We start from the raw sequence: 19949 nt of genomic DNA on the forward strand, positions 1-19949 counted from the left end.
CAATTTGTGTCATATGAAGCTTTACCATTTGCTCTGTAATATGAGTAGTCTTTTTATTTCCATAACAATAATCATAAATATGGAAAAATATAAACATGAATATGGAAAAACACAATGCTTGATTTGGCAACATTTTCTATATATTGTTGAACATAATATAGTCTACGGACATACAGTTGAAGTCGGAAGTTTACATACACCTTAGCCAAATACATTTAAACTCAGTTTTTCACAATTCCTGACATTTAATCGTAGTAAAAATTCCCTGTCTTAGGTCAGTTAGGATCACCACTTTATTTGAAGAATGTGAAATGTCAGAATAATAGGAGAGAGAATGATTTATTTCAGCTTTTATTTATTTCATCACATTCCCAGTGGGTCAGAAGTTTACATACACTCAATTAGTATTTGGTAGCATTGCCTTTAAATTGTTTAACTTGGGTCAAACGTTTCGGGTTGCTTCCCACAATAAGTTGGGCCCATTCCTCCTGACTGGTGTTACTGAGTCAGGTTTGTAGGCCTCCTTACTCGCACACGCTTTTTCAGTTCTGCCCACAAATGTTCTATAGGATCGAGGTCAGGGCTACGGATATCTGGATATTCTTAATACGTGTTTTTTTTATTTTTTTATGTACGGTTTTAACCTATGCACTGCGGTGCGAGGGATAGAGGCTGACGCTCTTGCTGCAGAGAGGCCAGTGTGAGATGGGACCGAGCAGATGGAGGGAGAGAGAGGGAAGCAGTAACGTTAGTCAAGGCAACTCGGCTACAGCCAAGACTAGCTAACTTGTAGCAGCCACAATGTTATTTATCATCCCATATAACAGTGCCTGTCTTGACTGGAGTAGCCAAGCCTAGAGAAGCTAGCTCTAGGTAAGCTAATTGAGGCTACATGATGTGCTTTCTCCCCAACCCCATTCAGATAAAACAACAGACTACCTGTTGGTTGCTCATTGTAGCCTACTCCTAATTTCGTGAACTTTTAAACAGCAAAAATATTTTCTAAGTGGCAAATATTTTTGAAAAATTCCAATCTGGTTTTTGGGCCCACCACAGCACAGAGACAGCCTTAGTTAAAGTGGTAAATTATCTTATAGCCAACACAGATGCCAAACACCTCTCTGTCCTTGTACTCTTGGATTTAAGTGCTGCATTCGACACCGTTGACCATGATGTCCTTCTGGACAGACTGGAGAGGTGGGTTGGCCTCTTCTAAATTGGTTTAGGACCTATTTAACCGGTCGAGAGTTTTTTGTCGCCCTTGGTGAACATAACTCAGAGAAAATGCATATCACGTGGCGTTCCACAAGGTTTGATTTTGGGTCCGGTACTGTTCAATTTATATATGTTACCCCTTGGCTACGCAGACGATACACAACTTTACGTTTCTGTGTCACCAGAGGATTTTAGCTCCATGGATAAATTATTAAACTGTATATGTGATTTAAATACTTGGATGACTCACAACTTCCTCCAGCTAAATCAAGACAAGACTGAGGTACTTATTGTTGGAGCCAAAGCACAGAGAGTGAATCTGGCCACACATTTTAATTCACAGGCCATAAAGGTAAAAATCCTAGGTGTTATTTTAGATTCTGAACTCAATTTTGAATCACACATTAGGAATGTGCGCAAAATAGCTTTTTACCACCTGAGGAACATTGCCAAGGTGCAGCCGTTTCTCTCTCAGGCTGATACAGACAGACTCATTCATGCTTTTATTACAAGCAGACTTGACTACTGTAATGCTCTCCTGTCTGGTCTACCCAAGAAAGACATTGGTCAACTGCAAAACATACAGAATGCTGCAGCACGGGTACTGACCAAGACCAGACGGAGAGCACACATTACACCGGTTTTAAGGTCTCTGCACTGGCTGCCTGTGAGTTTTAGACTACATTTTACGATTCTTCTATTGGTTTTTAAATCAATCCATGATTGTGCACCCTAATACATGTCAGATATGCTTTTAAGTTATGTACCCAGTAGGTCCCTCAGGTCCTTTGGCACTGGCCTTTTAACTATCCCAAAGCCTAGGACCAAGAGGCATGGAGAGGCAGCCTTTAGTTACTATGCCCCTAGCCTCTGGAATAGCCTGCCAGAGAACCTAACCTGAGGGTGGCCGAAACTGTGGACATTTTTAAGAGAGATCTTAAAACATACCCTTTTTAGCTTTCCTTTTCCTTAGGATGCTTTTTAGTTGTTCAGTTTCTATTGTTATTATTTCGTTTTGTTTCCTCTTATGTTTGTTGTGTAGTAAATATTTCAGTTTTTATTTTCATTGTTTTTATTAGTTTTTTCCTGGGATGCACATTGTGTTGCATTCCGTGTCTGAAATGTGTTGTTTAAATAAAGCTTGATTTGATTTGATTTGATGACCTCCTGTTTGAAGTGTTAAACCTCCTATCAATGGGGCTAACATGGATAAATACAGGCTTACTCAGTTAGAAAGAGAGAGACTGTATTCATTGTCTGTATTCATGAAGTGTCTCAAAGTAGAACTGCTGACATTTAGCCTTTTAGAACATTATCAATAAGATTATATGGACAGGGGCGAACTGATCCTACAGTACCAGTCAAAAGTTTGGACACACCTACTCATTCCAGGGTTTTTCTTTCTTTCTTTTTACTATTTTCTACACTGTAGAATAATAGTGAAGACATCAAAACTATGAAATAACATATATGGAATCATGTAGTAACCAAAAAGTGTTAAACAAATGAAATATATTTCATATTTGAGATTCTTCAAAGTAGCCATCCTTTGCCTTGATGACAGCTTTGCACACTTGGCAGCCAGGCCCATCCACTGGGGAGCCAGGCCCTGCCAATCAGAATATGTTTTTTCCCCGCAAAAGGGCTTTATTACAGACATAAATACCCCCCCCCCCCCCCCCCCCCATAACGCATACGTTTTATCAACAACAGATTATGGTCAATAATATCAGAGGCTGCATTGAAATCTAACAGTACAGCTCCCACTAATCATATTATCAATTTCTTAGTCATTTGTGTTAGTGCAGTACATGTTGAGTGCCCTTCTCTATAAGCATACTGAAAGTTTGTTGTTAATTTGTTTACAGAGAAATAGGATTGTATTTAGTCAAACACAATTACTTTTACAACAGTTTGCTAAGAGCTGGCAGCAAGCTGATAGGGCTGTTGTTAGAACCAGTAATGGCCGCTTAACCGCTCTTGAGTAGCGGAATGACTGGCTTCCCTCTACGCCTGAGGACAGACACTTTCCTCTAGACTCAGATTAAAGATATGACAGATAGTAGTGTCTATAGAGTCCGTTATCATCCTCAGTAGCTTTCCATCTAAGTTGTCAATGTCAGGAGGTTTGTCATTATTAATCGATGACAATCATTTTTCCACCTCTCCCACACTAACTTTTCAGAATTCAAACTTACAATGCTTTTCTTTCGTTATTTGTTTTTTTATGCATGAATACGATGGCTCACAGTTTGTTGTTGGCATTTCCTGCCTACGTTTTCTTCACTTTGCCAAAGAAGTAATCATTAAAATAATTGGAAACATCAAATGGTTTTGTGATGAATAAGCCATCTGATTCGATGAAAGATTTGAATTTGTCTTGCTGCACATACTTTCATTTAAAGTACTCCAAAGTTTTTTCCCCCATCATTCTTTATATCATTGATCTTGGCTTCATAATACAGTTTCTTCTTCTTTTTGTTGAATTTAGTCACATCATTTCTAAATTTGCAGTAAATCAGCCAGTAAGATGTGCAGCCAGACTTATTAGCCACTCCTTTTTCCCAATCTCTTTCAACCATACAGTTTTTCAATTCCTCATCAATCCATGGAGCCTTTAACAGTTCTAACAGTCCGTTTCTTAACAGGTGCATGTTTATCAATAATTGGAAGAAGCAAGTTCATAAATTCATGAAGTGCAGCAAAATATTTTGTATGATCTCTTATACACTATTTTAGGCCCAGCTTTTGGAACTTTGGTTCTTGTATATAGCCACTCTTTTGTGATCACTGCATCCAATAGTTACGGATACTGCTTTAGAACAACGTTTTGACATTTACATTTACGTCATTTAGCAGACGCTCTTATCCAGAGCGACTTACAAATTGGTGCATTCACCTTATAGCCAGTGGGATAACCACTTTACAATATGTTTATTTATTTTTTTATTTCCTAGGGGTGGGGTAAGGGGGGGTAGAAGGATTACTTTATCCTATCCCAGGTATTCCTTAAAGAGGTGGGGTTTCCGGAAGGTGGGGAGTGACTCCGCTGTCCTGGCGTCGTGAGGGAGCTTGTTCCACCATTGGGGTGCCAGAGCAGTGAACAGTTTTGACTGGGCTGAGCGGGAACTGTGCTTCCGCAGAGGTAGGGGGGCCAGCAGGCCAGAGGTGGATGAACGCAATGCCCTCGTTTGGGTGTAGGGACTGATCAGAGCCTGAAGGTACGGAGGTGCCGTAACCCCTCACAGCTCCGTAGGCAAGCACCATGGTCTTGTAGCAGATGCGAGCTTCAACTGGAAGCCAGTGGAGTGTGCGGAGGAGCGGGGTGATGTGGGAGAACTTGGGAAGGTTGAACACCAGACGGGCTGCGGCATTCTGGATGAGTTGTAGGGGTTTAATGGCACAGGCAGGGAGCCCAGCCAACAGCGAGTTGCAGTAATCCAGACGGGAGATGACAAGTGCCTGGATTAGGACCTGTGCCGCTTCCTGTGTAAGGCAGGGTCGTACTCTCCGAATGTTGTAGAGCATGAACCTACAGGATCGGGTCACCGCCTTGATGTTAGCGGAGAACGACAGGGTGTTGTCCAGGGTCACGCCAAGGCTCTTTGCACTCTGGGAGGAGGACACAACGGAGTTGTCAACCGTGATGGCGAGATCATGGAATGGGCAGTCCTTCCCCGGGAGGAAGAGCAGCTCCGTCTTGCCGAGGTTCAGCTTGAGGTGGTGAGCCGTCATCCACACAGATATGTCTGCCAGACATGCAGAGATGCGATTCACCACCTGGTTATCAGAAGGGGGAAAGGAGAAGATTAGTTGTGTGTCGTCTGCATAGCAATGATAGGAGAGGCCATGTGAGGATATGACAGAGCCAAGTGACTTGGTGTATAGCGAGAATAGGAGAGGGCCTAGAACTGAGCCCTGGGGGACACCAGTGGTGAGAGCACGTGGTGCGGAGACAGATTCTCGCACGCCACTTGGTAGGAGCGACCTGTCAGGTAGGACGCAATCCAAGTGAGCCGCGCTGGAGATGCCCAACTCGGAGAGGGTGGAGAGGAGGATCTGATGGTTCACAGTATCAAAGGCAGCAGACAGGTCTAGAAGGACAAGAGCAGAGGAGAGAGAGTTAGCTTTAGCAGTGCGGAGAGCCTCCGTGACACAGAGAAGAGCAGTCTCAGTTGAATGACCAGTCTTGAAACCTGACTGGTTTGGATCCAGAAGGTCATTCTGAGAGTTCTACAGTATTAGTAAAAATGTGATCAATACATGTGGATGATCTTGCATTGCTTGCTGTTTGGGGTTTTAGGCTGGGTTACTGTATAGCACTTTGTGACATCTGCTAATGTAAAAAGGGCTTTATATATACATTTGATTAAATGTGATTGACTGTAGTGTTTGTAAACACCCTGGTAGGTTGATCAGATTACAGGCACTGGTTACAGTGAGGAGATTCCTCTTGAGCATACAGCTTGATGAAAACCAGTCGATATTCTGGTCCCCAATAAAGTAGAGCTCTCTGTTTACATCACATACACTATCAAGCATTTCACACACATTATTTAGATACTGACTGTTATCACTTAGTGGCCTATAGCAACACCCCAAAATAATAGGCTTTAGATGAGGCAGGTGAACCTGCAACCACAACACTTCAATAACACTTGACATGAGATCTTCTTTAAGCATTACAGGGATATGGTTCTGAATATATAAAGCAACACCTCCCCCATAAGCAGTCCCGTCTCTTCTTTAGACTCTATATCCTTGTATTGCTACTGCTGTATCATCAAAGGAATTATCTAAGCGAGTCTCAGAAATTGGTAATATATTAATGTTATCTGATGTTAGCAAGTTATTGATTCCATGAACCTTATTTCTAAGGCTACATATATTAATATGGGCTGTTTTCAGCCCTTTCCTGGGTAGCTAATCAGTGATAGACATAATATGTAAAATAGCAAACAAAGCAAGAGAAAAAAAACATTCAGCAGTCCATTATCAGTTGGTGTGTGTGTGTGTGCTGCGGGGTTGAAGCTACAAACCCATAGGTTTGGCTCTCTCATCCCTTCCAGGCTTTTGGGAGGGAGGGTGGACAATGAGCCTGTCATAGCAGATGTAAGCAATGTCCCCACGCGCTCTGGCAGCTTTCATGGCTGGGATAAGTTCTTTCCTCTTCTGACGCACAGCTTCAGGATAGTCCTCATTGAGGAAGATGTATGTTCCTCTCAAGTTCTTGGCTCTTTCCAGAACAGCTACCTTGTCCTTGAACCTCAGGAACTTGACCACTATCGGCCTGGGCAGGTGGTGGGTTTTCCAGTCCTGTGGGCATGCTCCACTTCAATCTTTCTGTGGTCCATCTTCAGTTTCTCCGAGATCATTTCCCTCACTTTGTCCTCAGACTCCGTCCAGGTCTCATGTGGAGATTCTGCAATTCCGTCCACAACCATGTTGTTCCGCCTTGATTGTCCCTCGAGATAATCAGATTTCTCCATCATTATTATCATGGATTCACATATAGAACTGATTGTCCTCTATCAATTACTTACTGTCATCTTGCCATTATCCTGTTTAAACTCATCAAGCTGACTTTGGGAGAACTGCAAACTGTTCTTCAGGTCCTGGACCTCTGGTCAGGTCGTCCATTCTTTTATTAGTTGACTCCACCAGTATTGGACACAACACTTGAAGCTATTTTCTTGTTGTTGTAACAACCTCTTGTAGAACTCTTTTTATTTGTTTAAAAGATAATTCACCTGTCATAGAGAGACACCACTGTCCTCAACGGTACTCCCACTGGCTTTGGTGTTTGTCATGGTAGCAATGTAGGCTACGCTGTTACTCCTCGCAGTTCCAGACAGGGAAGATGGAAACGGCAACAAACAGCAGGATCTAGACAGCCACAAGCCTGGGACAATCTGCGGTCCCAGCCACAAGGGCTAACCGCGTCGTGGGCTTCATTCAAGCCCTCATGCCTGTGTTTCCCACTCTTTCCATATTGTTTCACAGTGGGGCCTTAGGGAAATCACCAGATGCGACAAGTAGACCTATACAGACAAGCAGAAATCCCACTCTGGAACTTTGATATGCCCGTAGAGTATATTATGTTCAATAATATATTGAACAATTTTGCAAATCAGATGTTTTATATTTTCAATGTTCATGTTTCTATTTGTCCATATTCATAAACTAGTCATTACAGAGCAAGCGGTAAAACTTAATATGACACAATTGTTTGCATTGTAGCACCTACAGATGAAACATTATGGAGTCTTAACCTTTTCACACATGAGTTCCAAATATGTCTAACAGTCGCCCCAGAATGAGTATTTTTATGCAGAATTTCTCACTGTTCCAAAATGTGATTGTTACGCAACAGGACAGTTACCCACACTGCCCTCAAACTAAGGCACGCTGCCTGCTAATTATCTATAGGCTATGTTTCAACTTGTCAATTTCAAATTATTTTCTAACAACAGTTTGAATTGAGGTGTGTTCCACATCTTCATTAATTTACATAGAAGTAGCCCATTTCATGGTTGCGGACAATATATGTTTGAGGCTTTACTGAGAAGGACAAACTTCTCTCTTCAACTAGAGCCCAAGCACTTCCCAAGTGTTTCCCCCAGATGAAGTATGCAGACATTTGCTCATCTCTAGTCAGAAAAGAGCTTGCACAAAGTTTTCCCCCTGGCACATTTTCTGGCTGGCGCCCACATTGCCTTCATTGTTGTATTCATTACTAATAATAACTTTGGATATGTGTGCGTTCCTATCAAAGTAAGTGCCTTATTACGTTATCTTTATAGTTTCTGTATATCGTGTTGTCGTTTCTACTGTAGCACACCGTTTGTATGGAGCATCATGTATTTACTGTTTTATTCACGTTTTCAAATACTGGTGACAAATCATGCATTCCGATTCTTGCATAGATTGTAATGGACACATACAGCGAGGGGAAAAAAGTATTTGATCCCCTGCTGATTTTGTACGTTTGCCCAATGACAAAGACATGATCAGTCTATAATTTTAATGGTAGGTTTATTTGAACAGTGAGAGACAGAATAACAACAAAAAAATCCAGAAAAACGCATGTCAAAAATGTTATAAATTGATTTTCATTTTAATGAGGGAAATAAGTATTTGACCCCTCTGCAAAACATGACTTAGTACTTGGTGGCAAAACCCTTTTGGCAATCACAGAGGTCAGATGTTTCTTGTAGTTGGCCACCAGGTTTGCACACATCTCAGGAGGGATTTTGTCCCACTCCTCTTTGCAGATCTTCTCCAAGTCATTAACGTTTTGAGGCTGACGTTTGGCAACTCAAACCTTCAGCTCCCTCCACAGATTTTCTATGGGATTAAGGTCTGGAGACTGGCTAGGCCACTCCTTTGTTGCCTTGGCCGTGTGTTTTGGGTCATTGTCATGCTGGAATACCCATCCACGACCCATTTTCAATGCCCTGGCTGAGGGAAGGAGGTTCTCACCCAAGATTTGACAGTACATGGCCCCGTCCATCGTCCCTTTGATGTGGTGAAGTTGTCCTGTCCCCTTAGCAGAAAAACACCCCCAAAGCATAATGTTTCCACCTCCATGTTTGATGGTGGGGATGGTGTTCTTGGGGTCATAGGCAGCATTCATCCTCCTCCAAACACGGCGAGTTGAGTTGATGCCAAAGAGCTCGATTTTGGTCTCATCTGACCACAACACTTTCACCCAGTTCTCCTCTGAATCATTCAGATGTTCATTGGAAAACTTCAGACGGCCCTGTATATTTGCTTTCTTGAGCAGGGGGACCTTGCGGCCGCGGCAGGATTTCAGTCCTTCACGGCGTAGTGTGTTACCAATTGTTTTCTTGGTGACTATGGTCCCAGCTGCCTTGAGATCATTGACAAGATCCTCCCGTGTAGTTCTGGGCTGATTCCTCACCGTTCTCATGATCATTGCAACTCCACGAGGTGAGATCTTGCATGGAGCCCCAGGCCGAGGGAGATTGACAGTTCTTTTGTGTTTCTTCCATTTGCGAATAATCGCACCAACTGTTGTCACCTTCTCACCAAGCTGCTTGGCGATGGTCTTATAGCCCATTCCAGCCTTGTGTAGGTCTACAATCTTGTCCCTGACATCCTTGGAGAGCTCTTTGGTCTTGGCCATGGTGGAGAGTTTGGAATCTGATTGATTGATTGCTTCTGTGGACAGATGTCTTTTATACAGGTAACAAACTGAGATTAGGAGCATTCCCTTTAAGAGTGTGCTCCTAATCTCAGCTCGTTACCTGTATAAAAGACACCTGGGAGCCAGAAATCTTTCTGAATGAGAGGGGTCAAATACTTATTTCCCTCATTAAAATGCAAATCAATTTATACAATTTTTGACGTGCGTTTTTCTGGATTTTTGTGTTGTTATTCTGTCTCTCACTGTTCAAATAAACCTACCATTAAAATTATAGACTGATCATGTCTTTGTCAGTCGGCAAACGTACAAAATCAGCAGGGGATCAAATAATTTTTTCCCTCACTGTATGATGTGTGTAAAATACTTTTTGGATGGTTGTACTGATTATGATGAGCTAATGCTAAGCTAAATGCTAGATATGTGTGGCACCATGTTTGTTGACATCATACAATGCATTCTGGTTGTCACGTAAAAGTCTGTGAGACCAAAGATGTTATAACAAAACGATGTGAAGGAATGGTTCACTCGACTGACTTAGATTGTAACTATCGTTACTCAGGGTTGCCATCTCAGACACTCTTTCCAGGGGTTTTATTTTTATTTTACTTATATACTTCTCCTGTGTTTGCCCCTCATTTATTGATAAATCCCCCATCATAATAATATTTCCTGTATCATATCCCCCCACGATACCTTCACCCATTTCTACCCCCCATAGACTTGAAATCCCCCACAAATGAAATTAACCCCTCCCACAACCCCCCCTAAAATGGTTTCTCCCAAATCTGGCAACCCTGTTTAACTTTCGCGCTACGGTTAGACTAGGCAGTAGGCTTGTATTTGGGGTGATGATCTGTACATAGAAGATTTGGTAATATGCTGAAAAGTGGCCAAACTAAGTTCATATTTTTCGGGCAATGGGCTTTGACTTTGTTTATTTGCGTTTTATAGTGAATTCTGGGATTAGGGAGTTTTTGCTTGTCAAACATAAACAAACATGGCTGCCATCATATAAAATGTAGCTGTTGTTAGCTTAGCTGACACGCATCTATTTTCTAAACAATATTACATTTCTCCCTTGTACTCACTAGAGATGTGGTACATTGAAGTCTAGCTGTTAGCGCAACCTGTTATTTAGACTGGTTTATGGAATGAGTTTGGCTGTGATGTGTGATGCTTGGATGATGAAGTTTGCATTTATCTTTTACAATAAAAGGTCAAATTAAGGAATAAAGTTGTGAAGACCTTTATTTCCCATCAGTACAAAATATTGTTTAGATGCTTTTCAGACAACAATACTGTTTAGACGCGTTTGTTGCATCACACTTTCTGTTGCTACGGTTCCAATCACATATTTGCGATGGTACGCTGCAGGGGCCACTCAACAATGATCACAAATATGTGATTGTACACGTCAAAGGGTTGAAGGAGGCCTTGGTAAGGTCAAAATGTTTACATTATTTCTTAAGATACAAATTTCAAATACTGTATATGTCAACAGTCCTTCCTCCAAATGACCTTTCTATGGATTGAATTATGTGAAATCCCCCGAAATCATGGGCTTTTTTTTCCTCGTTTTGTGAGGAATCACCCACCTATGCTGTGTATTTGGAGATGTGGGGTCTCTTTGGTGGGTGGATGTCTAAATGTGTGTTGTCTACAGTATCTAACCCAGTCTCCTCTCGCTCTGTAGATGACAGTATCTCGGCGGCGAGTGCGTCTGATGTGCAGGACCGTCTGTCGTCTTTGGAACTGCGTGTCCAGCAGCAAGAGGATGAGATCACTGTGATGAAGGCGGCGCTGGCCGACGTGCTGCGACGCCTGGCGCTCTCCGAGGACACGGCCACCACTGCCAAGAAACAGACTAGCACCAAAGGTAGTCAGTCACCCCTTGAACCCTGACCCCTGAACTGTCTGTCGTCACCATCACTGTCACCATCTGATGTACTCTCATGATTATACCTGCAATCTGCAGGTTTTTTGCAAACCCTTAGAAATCTGCATGGGTAGGTTCTTAAAACCAACCTGCAAGGGGCAATTTAACAGGGGCAGTTTTACAAACTGATCATGCACTGTCAAATCCATCTGCACTAGCTTCTGTACCATTTACCATAACTTCCCTCCAGCAATGGAAATTCCATTCATCACCACTTTCCCAATGGCTCGTTCAGCCCCTCTCCTCTCCCTTACATTTCTTCACCAGGTCGTAGTTGTGAAAGAGAGCTCTATCCTGTATTCCTCCACTTGTGTTTACATGAAGAAGTTCAGGATGGAGCCTGGATCTGTTAACAGTTCCACTCCGACCTTGACCCCCGGCTTCTATTACCCTCTCAAACCGACACACACCAACACATGCTTACACATCCCATTCAATCACAATCTAACATTATATTCTCCATGACGAATGTGCTCCATTTTCTCTCACACAATTATCCAACCTCTGGTTAACACATTAATACTGTGGGTGTGTCGGCAGGGGGGCCTAATTGTGGATAATGGATCATTATCTGTGTGAATGGCGACTCGGCAGCCTTGTCCTGACATTTTACTTTCTCTAATGGAGCCAATTACTGTATATGATCATGTGGAAGTCTCTCTCTGGGAAGTGTCTTGGCTGGGAAACCATGCATGGGTCCTTGATAAAGAGATATCCTGGCCCTGTTAAAATTCTTTTAAAAAATGCATCCTTTCTTCCTTTCCTGAGGTAACCACTGATCCAACATGTATAGAGTGAGAGCATGGTTTCCATTTCTATGCTTTCACCTATCCATTCATTTCAAATGAGTAATTCCTTCAAGGAAATAAGGATGCACTTGAAAAGTATTGGAACAGGACCCTTACTGTATATGAATGGTAGGATAGGAGTTACTGTATTGTGTGACAGCACTCACCCTGTGTCACCCTTGCTTAGCTCTTTTGTGACACATCCCTCTGTCCATCATCTGTCACTCCTCCCTCCAGCCCCCTCTGATCCCTTGTTCCGGTCAGCTCTCCATTCCGCTGGTCACCTTTTTATCTCATTATGACGTCACTCTCCTACTTAATACCATCTATCACCATAGTGACGACCCCTGGCAACCCCTTGCTGTGTGTGCGTACTACTCTAGTGAGTTAGTCAGCACTCCTGGCACATTGACATTGACTGATGTTATTTAGGGGTTATTGAGTTGATGTGTTACGGCATTGGCAGTTTGGCACATACAGTGGCAGAGCTTTGTGTCGTGGGCAGTAATCTGGGACTGAAGCAGACAGGAAGCAAAGGAAATCACATGGTTCAGTTTAGTTTCTCTGCAGACACCCATGCTCTGACTTCAAAGCCAACTCTACAGAGTATGCAAACCACCACCGCCCCACATACACACACTCAGAGCACGCATGCACACACAGAGCCCCTTCCTGCTCTTGTTAACTTACTCAAGTACCAGAAATATCTTCCTCTCCTGTTCAGTCTTCCTTTCCCCTCTACCACTTGCATTATTGGCCAGCACTGTATCCCTTTCTCTCATTCTCATTTTTGTAAACTTTTCTCTTTTTCCAGCCCCCTATCTTTATCTTTCCAGCTCTCATTCTTTCCACCCTTTCCACCAAATCTTTCTATTTTCCAAGTAATTTATTATCATGAACGAGGAAGCCAAGGCATACAGAGGTTCTCTTAGTGTGGCACTATGAACACTGCAGACACACACACACAGAGGTCACTTTCTCACTGGCTTGGGGCTGTCCTCCAGTCCTTCAGACCTCTGTATGCATGCACAAACACACACACAAACCTGTCAATCACATGGCATCGATGGGAGAGATAAACGGTTTATAAGATCAGGAAGCCAGGTCGATAGATGAAGACCCTCCCTCTTGCAAGGCATTAGTCATTGTTGATATGCAGTGCCTTCAGAACGTATTCATACCCCTTGACTTATTCCACGTTTTGTTCTGTTACAGCCTGCATTTAAAATGGATTAAATAGTGTGTGAAATTGTGTGTATTGTGTGAAAATTATTTTTCACACAATACCCCATAATAACAAAGTGAAAACATGATTTTAGAAAGGGGCGTGAATACTTTCTGAAGGTACAGTCTTTAGAATAGGATAGGTTTGATTTTGGTTGACTTTTCATTCATTAGACTCATTGAATCTCCCTCTGGCCTTGTGTACCAGCATTTCCAGTCTTCCCCCAATTACACTCAGGCTGTCTTTTGTCTTGATGTTGAGGGGGAGGGGAGGAGACTGGTGAGAGGAGGGAGGTGGTGGGGGCTGGTGGTTGGGGTAGGGAGGCCACCTCCTCCGCCATGCTGTGTGTTTGTGCTGGGGAGGTAATGGGCCGTGAAACTGGGCCTTGTGTCACTGACACGGAATCAGGCATCCACTGGGACGCCGCGCGCCCCCCAACATAGCCCTGCCCCCCACATATCTTGGAGAGGAAACACGTCTCACCGAGTGATGGTCAGCTGTTAGTCTGCCTTTCCTTCGGTGCGGTGTGTTTTAGGGACCACCCGTCGGTGGGCGTCTGACTGCCGACATTTTTGCCAGTTCTACATGTACAATCGTTTTGCAAATTATGGCTGGCACACTGTTCAGAGGTGCTAAGTATTCTTGGCTGGCAAATGTTACCGGTGTGTCCGTGCCTTTACAGAAGTGTCATTGAAGCTTCATTGGGAGGAAGGATGTGTTTGATATGCTTTTTACATTCGTATCACACATCATTTTGGAGAGAATCATGATGGAAGTGGCCATTTTAGGCCCTTTTTAGACTTATTCAGACCATCCTCCTGGAAGGCTCTATGATCCGTACTCTGTACATGCTACATACACCATCTTGATGCCATTATACTCCTTGTAGTGTGCTCTAGAATAAGAACTATGTCTAGATTCTGGAGGGAAAAAATGGACATTATTTTATTCAAGATTACAAATATTATTATTAACATCTCAAAAGTACCCTTTTTGATTTTGCTTATATTTATACATATTGTTTGGAACAATATACTATTCAAACACGTCAAATTTCAAGAATGGGCTCTCTGCTACTTTTGGAGATATGATCCATTTTATACATAGAAACTCACATTATAGGTAATTAACCGAACATGGCCCTCCTTTAGGATTGTACATTCAGCAAATTACCAGCAGTTCCCTTTGAATCAATTTTCCCATTCACTGTGTTGGTGGTGCTCATAAAATTGATAATTACTTAAAAAGTAGCAGATAGCCCGCTCTGGAAATGTGATGTACTAGTAGAGTATATTTTTCCAAACAATCGGTCTTAAAATAAGCAACATCTAAAAGGGTACTTTTGAGATATTAATATTAATATTTTTAATCTTTAATAAATTAATGTGAAAAATTATAATTCAGAATCTAGACATAGTCCTTATTTTAAAGCACACTATAAGGAGTATAATGACATCAAGATGTTGTCTCTATCATGTACAGTTCATGGATCATAGAGTCTTAGATGAGGCATGTATAGGTCTAAAAAGGGCTTAAAATGGCCACTTTCATCATGATTTTCCCCAAACATATTTGTGATGCAAATGTCAATAGCATGTGAAACATCCTTCCTCCCAATGAAGTTTCTATGTGAGAATTGTCAGAACAATTTGAGATACCCAAAATAATTGTTGTTTATGGTTGTGTGGAATCGCCCACTAATATGTGCCCAGTGTGTGTTGCGGCTCTCTGCAGGAGGACAGTTAATCAATGGTTTATCTCACCGAGATGCCTGCGCCCTGTCCTTTAAGCTCCCTCTTCCCTCCTTATCCAATTAGGCTGTCTGGTTAACGGGGTGAGGGGGGGGGGGGGTGAGCCAGGACCTGCCCTCCCTAATCCTTCCTTTGTTCTCCCTCGGATCAGACTCTTAACCCATGTTTGTTTGTCTGTCTGCCGAGCAGTCATACTCTCATACTCCCTTGTTCAACCACTCCCCCTCCCTTTAATCCCTATATACTGCTGTAGACAGTTGGGCTGTCCCCGACTCTTGGTCGACCGAAAGTCGTCTGTTTTTTCGACCAATCGATTGGTCGACATTTTTAAACATGTATTTTTTCATGTGTTTTAATAAAATCAACTAAATGCTTGTCCTATGCTGTTTAATGAAATAAAACACAAATGACTCAAGAGGGGACCAGAGATCAAGATAACCAGAAGAGAAAAACCTTAACCTTACCCGACCATCCTCCTCCTGCTCCTGCTGTCTTTCGCAGATTCTGCCATTACTCTCCTGAAGTTGCCGGTAATAGGCTACATGAGGAGTCGGAAACCTTTCTCATGTAGAATGCTGATTTATCTTACTATTTATACCGATCTGCGTGCCAGTTATGGTTTTCATATTCACATTTTCGTAGAACAGTTTCATTTAATTTATAATAACATCTTCGTATCTCAAAACCATTGTCATGTGGTTAATCAAAATTCTATCCAAATCCAAATGAAAATAATACAAACCTAAAAAGTAACTTATATTGCCATTGCCAACTATGTAATAGCCTACAACAAATAAAAACATTGCAGTCTGCAGGTAGAAAATATCCTGTAAATCGCATTGGCTATGCATGGCCGGTCTGCAACGAACTTGAAACATTGTGTCAACTATCATTTTGGGTCCAGAAAAGCTCACTAGCAAACTTGCAACATTGTTTCCTGTGCCAGTGAGCTTGGGACAGACACAGCTGTAGGCTATTTTGCGCAAGGGATAAGAGCTCATCAGGTAGATATATTTTTAGGACGTTTCCACTGGATCAGAGCATGACATTTTTCCCTTTCACGCTGAGTGGTTATCGAAAGGGAGAGAGCTAGAAAGATTTTTCAGGGCCTCCCGAGTGGCGCATTGCAGTGCTAGAGGCGTCGCTACAGACCCGGGTTCGATCCCAGGCTGTGTCGCAGCCGGCCGCGACCAAAAGACCCATGAGGCGGCACACAATTGGCCCAGCGTCTTCCGGGTTATGGGAGGGTTTGGCCGGCCGGGATGTCCTTGTCCCATCGCGCTCTTGCGACTCCTTGTGGCGGGCCGGGCGCATGCACGCTGACTTCGGTTGCCAGTTGTACGGTGTTTCCTCCGACACATTGGTGCGGCTGGCCTTCCGGGTTAAGCGAGCAATGTGTCAAGAAGCAGTGCGGCTTGGCAGGATCTTGTTTCGGAGAACGCATGGCTCTCGACCTTCCCCTCCCCTGAGTCAGTACGGGAGTTGCGGCGATGGGACAAGACTGTAACTACCAATTGGATATCACGAAATTGGGGAGAAAAAGTGCAAAAAAACAACAAAAAATAACAACAATTTTTCTAATACGTTGAGGAACTATTGCCATTCTCAATGGATGTAAAAACAGACTTTGTTTGCTTGCTGTTTGAGGTGAAGAAAACATTACATTGTGAAGCTCCACAGCTCATTAGTGGTGGTGCATTAAGCCAATCAGAAATACTATCAGATCCCCAAATGGGCACGTTTAGGCTATACTTCTATGCATAATCAGGTGCACATCCTTACTCAACATTGACAGTAGCGCTCCAAACAAAAGACAATAACTAAATTGACAAAACTCGTAAATGGAATGAAATAAACCAAAACTTGTTTCTCACAAGTGTAGCAGGTTGTGTGTTCTGCAAACAACGTGTCCACGCTGACAATAAGAACGGTAAAAGACTGGAATAATAATATATTGAATGCATGAACAGAAATTAACATAACCAAACAAACATTGTAGATTAGAAATTATAGGAATTAACGGTAAATGTAGGCTACTTCTGGTGATATATGTATTTGAAATTGATAGACACTAACAATCAAGGCAAACAATTCACACAGTGAAGTTATGAAACAATGAATGTGGACAAATTGGCGAGAGAGAGCACATTCTTCTTGGACTGTTTTTATTTTTATTTATTTCACCTTTATTTAACCAGGTAAGCCAGTTGAGAACAGGTTCTCATTTACAACTGCGACCGCAGTGTCTCAACCTCCGCAATGGATTAGTCTCAACCTCTGCAATGGATTAGTTCACTGACATGGGCGCGAATCAGACAGGTGTCCCGTGTGCCATAAAAAAAAAAAAAAAGATATATTTGCTACTGCTCGACTAAACAATATATTGGTCGACCAACAGCCTATCGACCAGTCGACAAATTGGGGTCAGCCCTAGTAGACAGTGTCTCTTTCTCTTGCGCTCTCTTTCTCTCTCGCTCTCTTTCCTCCCATATTTCTACCCATTGTATCCTGATGTACAGGTAACGGCCAAAATAAAGGAAACACCAACATAAAGTGTCTTAATAGGACGTTGGGCCAACACGAGACGCCTGAACCGCTTCAATGCACTTTCGCATAGATTCTACAAGTGTCTGGAACTCTATTGGAGGGATGTGGCACCATTCTTCCACAAGAAATTCCATAATTTGGTGTTTTGTTGATAATGGTGGAAAACACTGTCTCAGGCGTCGCTCCAGAATCTCCCATAAGTCTTCAATTAGGTTGAGATCTGGTGACTGAGACACACACACACACACACACACATACACACACCATTTAAACCCCCTATGCTCCTTTGAGACCCCTCTTTCAAAGTCACTGAGAGCTCTTCTTCTAACCATGGTAGCCAAAATAATTGGCAACTGGGCATTTTTATACATGACCCTAAGTATGATGCAAGGTTAATTGCTTAATTATCTCAGGAACCACACCTTTGTGGAAGCACCTGCCTTCAATATATTTTGTATCCCTCATTTACTCAAGTGTGTCCTTTATTTTGGCGGTTAACGGTATGTACTGCATAGGTTTTACTGTCCCCTCTGACTGTGCTCTCTCCTGCCCATTGTAGGCCAGACTCCCCTGCGCGAGGCCTACTCTATGTCCTGCATCGCCAACGGCAGCTCCAGCAGCCGCAAGCCCAGCCACAGAGACCGAGACAGCTCCACAGTTTCCGTCACCAGGAAGGATACCTTCTCCTCAGCAGCCAAGAGGTACTGTACTACACATACACAGTAACATACGATACACACACACATACCATTCAAAAACAGTCATTGCACAACTCTAGACCTGCTCGTATCAGATGGGGAGCCATTGATGCAGAGTCTGTATTGACGTGTTTTGCTTCGAAACGCCACATTAATCTCTCCCAGAAAATAAACTTGATTTGTCAATCTGTTGAATGTTGATCACGTGTTTAACTTTCTCCCTTGCAGCTTGCAGTGATTCAGCAGAAGCCTATACAGTACACTTCCCTGGTTATTTCTGGACAATGATGTTGTGATGGGGTACCTGTTACAGCATGTAGCTAAGCCTATGGCTAAGCATTGCTGAGCACTTCCTCAATGAGTAACTCGATATTAATCAAATATACTGGCTCAGCTATTCACTGCCTATGGAGGAAGTTGGGGCCTTGCAGGTCTCTCAGTAGTGAAGGCTGCGGGTAGAAGTTGCCCGTATAGGAACAGATCTAGGATCAGCTTACCATCAGCGGTGTCCTGGTGTACCCCTTTGTCTTGTTATTTGCCATTCTTTGTCCTCATAGATATGTTCCATCTGTTTGTGTCCCCTTGTACCCATGGTTCCACTCGTTTGGTTATCCTCTGGTTGACCCCTGGTTGTCTCCACAGCGGTCAGACAGCGGAGAGGAAAAAGGACAAGCCTCAGATGGAGGGCATCAAGGAGAAGGAGGAGGGGCCCTCCCAGCCCAACCAGGCTAACGATAAACCCTCCCCTGCCAGCCCCGTACAGCCCGCTCCGTCCCCCTCCATCTCCAGCCATCCCCCCTCCCCTCACCCCCCTCAGTCCCAAAGGCAGGCCCCGGAGAGCAAGGGCACCTCCCCAGCCAAAAGGTTCCTAAGATGCCCATTTTGTTTGTCGATGCCCCCCCTTACCAATGCAATGCCCTGCCGACACTGAATGCTCATGACTTTAGCTTACCTTTGACTGGGGGCAGGGTTGGCATGCTTCTTAGATCACTTACATTTGAACCCTTTATGGTTATTAACCTCTTCTCTCCTTCTCTTTCTCTATCTCTCACCTGTACTTTCAGTTGTCTTTCCCTGTACGGACTCAGCCACTGCAGACCTTAGTTTCTCGAACTGCGTAACTTCTCTTTTAGACTAGTTGTAGCCCTGCTTGTAGCAAAGCCCTTTCATTCAGAGATGAGAGGACAATAGAGGAGAATGGTTTGCAGATTTCCCTTCTGCCCTCATCTGCAACAGTGTGAGCCCTCTCACCATTAGGAATAGGAGAGGCCCTATCTGTCATATACCAGCTGTGCTTCGTACCATTCAGGATATATACACACACACATGCACACACCAGCCCTAGACACGGGAAACTGTTGAGAGTGAAAAACCCAGCAGCGGGGGCCTCCCAAGTGGCGCAGTGGTCTAATGCACTGCATCACAGTGCTTGAGGCAACACTACAGCCCCAGGTTCGATCCCATGCTGTGTCACAGCCGGCCGTGACCGGGAGACCCATGAGACGGCGCACAATTGGCCCAGCGTCATCCGGGTTAGGGGAGGGTTTGGCCATCTGGGATTTCCTTGTCCCATCGCGCTCTAGCGACTCCTGGCGGGCCGGGAGCCTACAAGCTGACTC

General features: G+C 43.4%; 1 protein-coding gene across 1 annotated transcript in view; it reads left to right on the forward strand.

Moving 5' to 3' along the window:
• LOC311110132 (echinoderm microtubule-associated protein-like 4) overlaps positions 1-19949 on the forward strand; it is a 115752-nt gene that overhangs the window by 61428 nt on the left and 34375 nt on the right. Inside the window, exons 2-4 of the mRNA XM_084152975.1 lie at positions 11079-11261; positions 18192-18333; positions 18973-19194. Of these exons, the coding sequence (XP_084009101.1) occupies positions 11079-11261; positions 18192-18333; positions 18973-19194 (547 nt within the window). The remainder of the gene's footprint in view (positions 1-11078; positions 11262-18191; positions 18334-18972; positions 19195-19949) is intronic.

Source organism: Coregonus lavaretus (assembly GCF_964263955.1).
Source record: "Coregonus lavaretus genome assembly, chromosome: 1".
NCBI lineage: Eukaryota > Metazoa > Chordata > Actinopteri > Salmoniformes > Salmonidae > Coregonus > Coregonus lavaretus.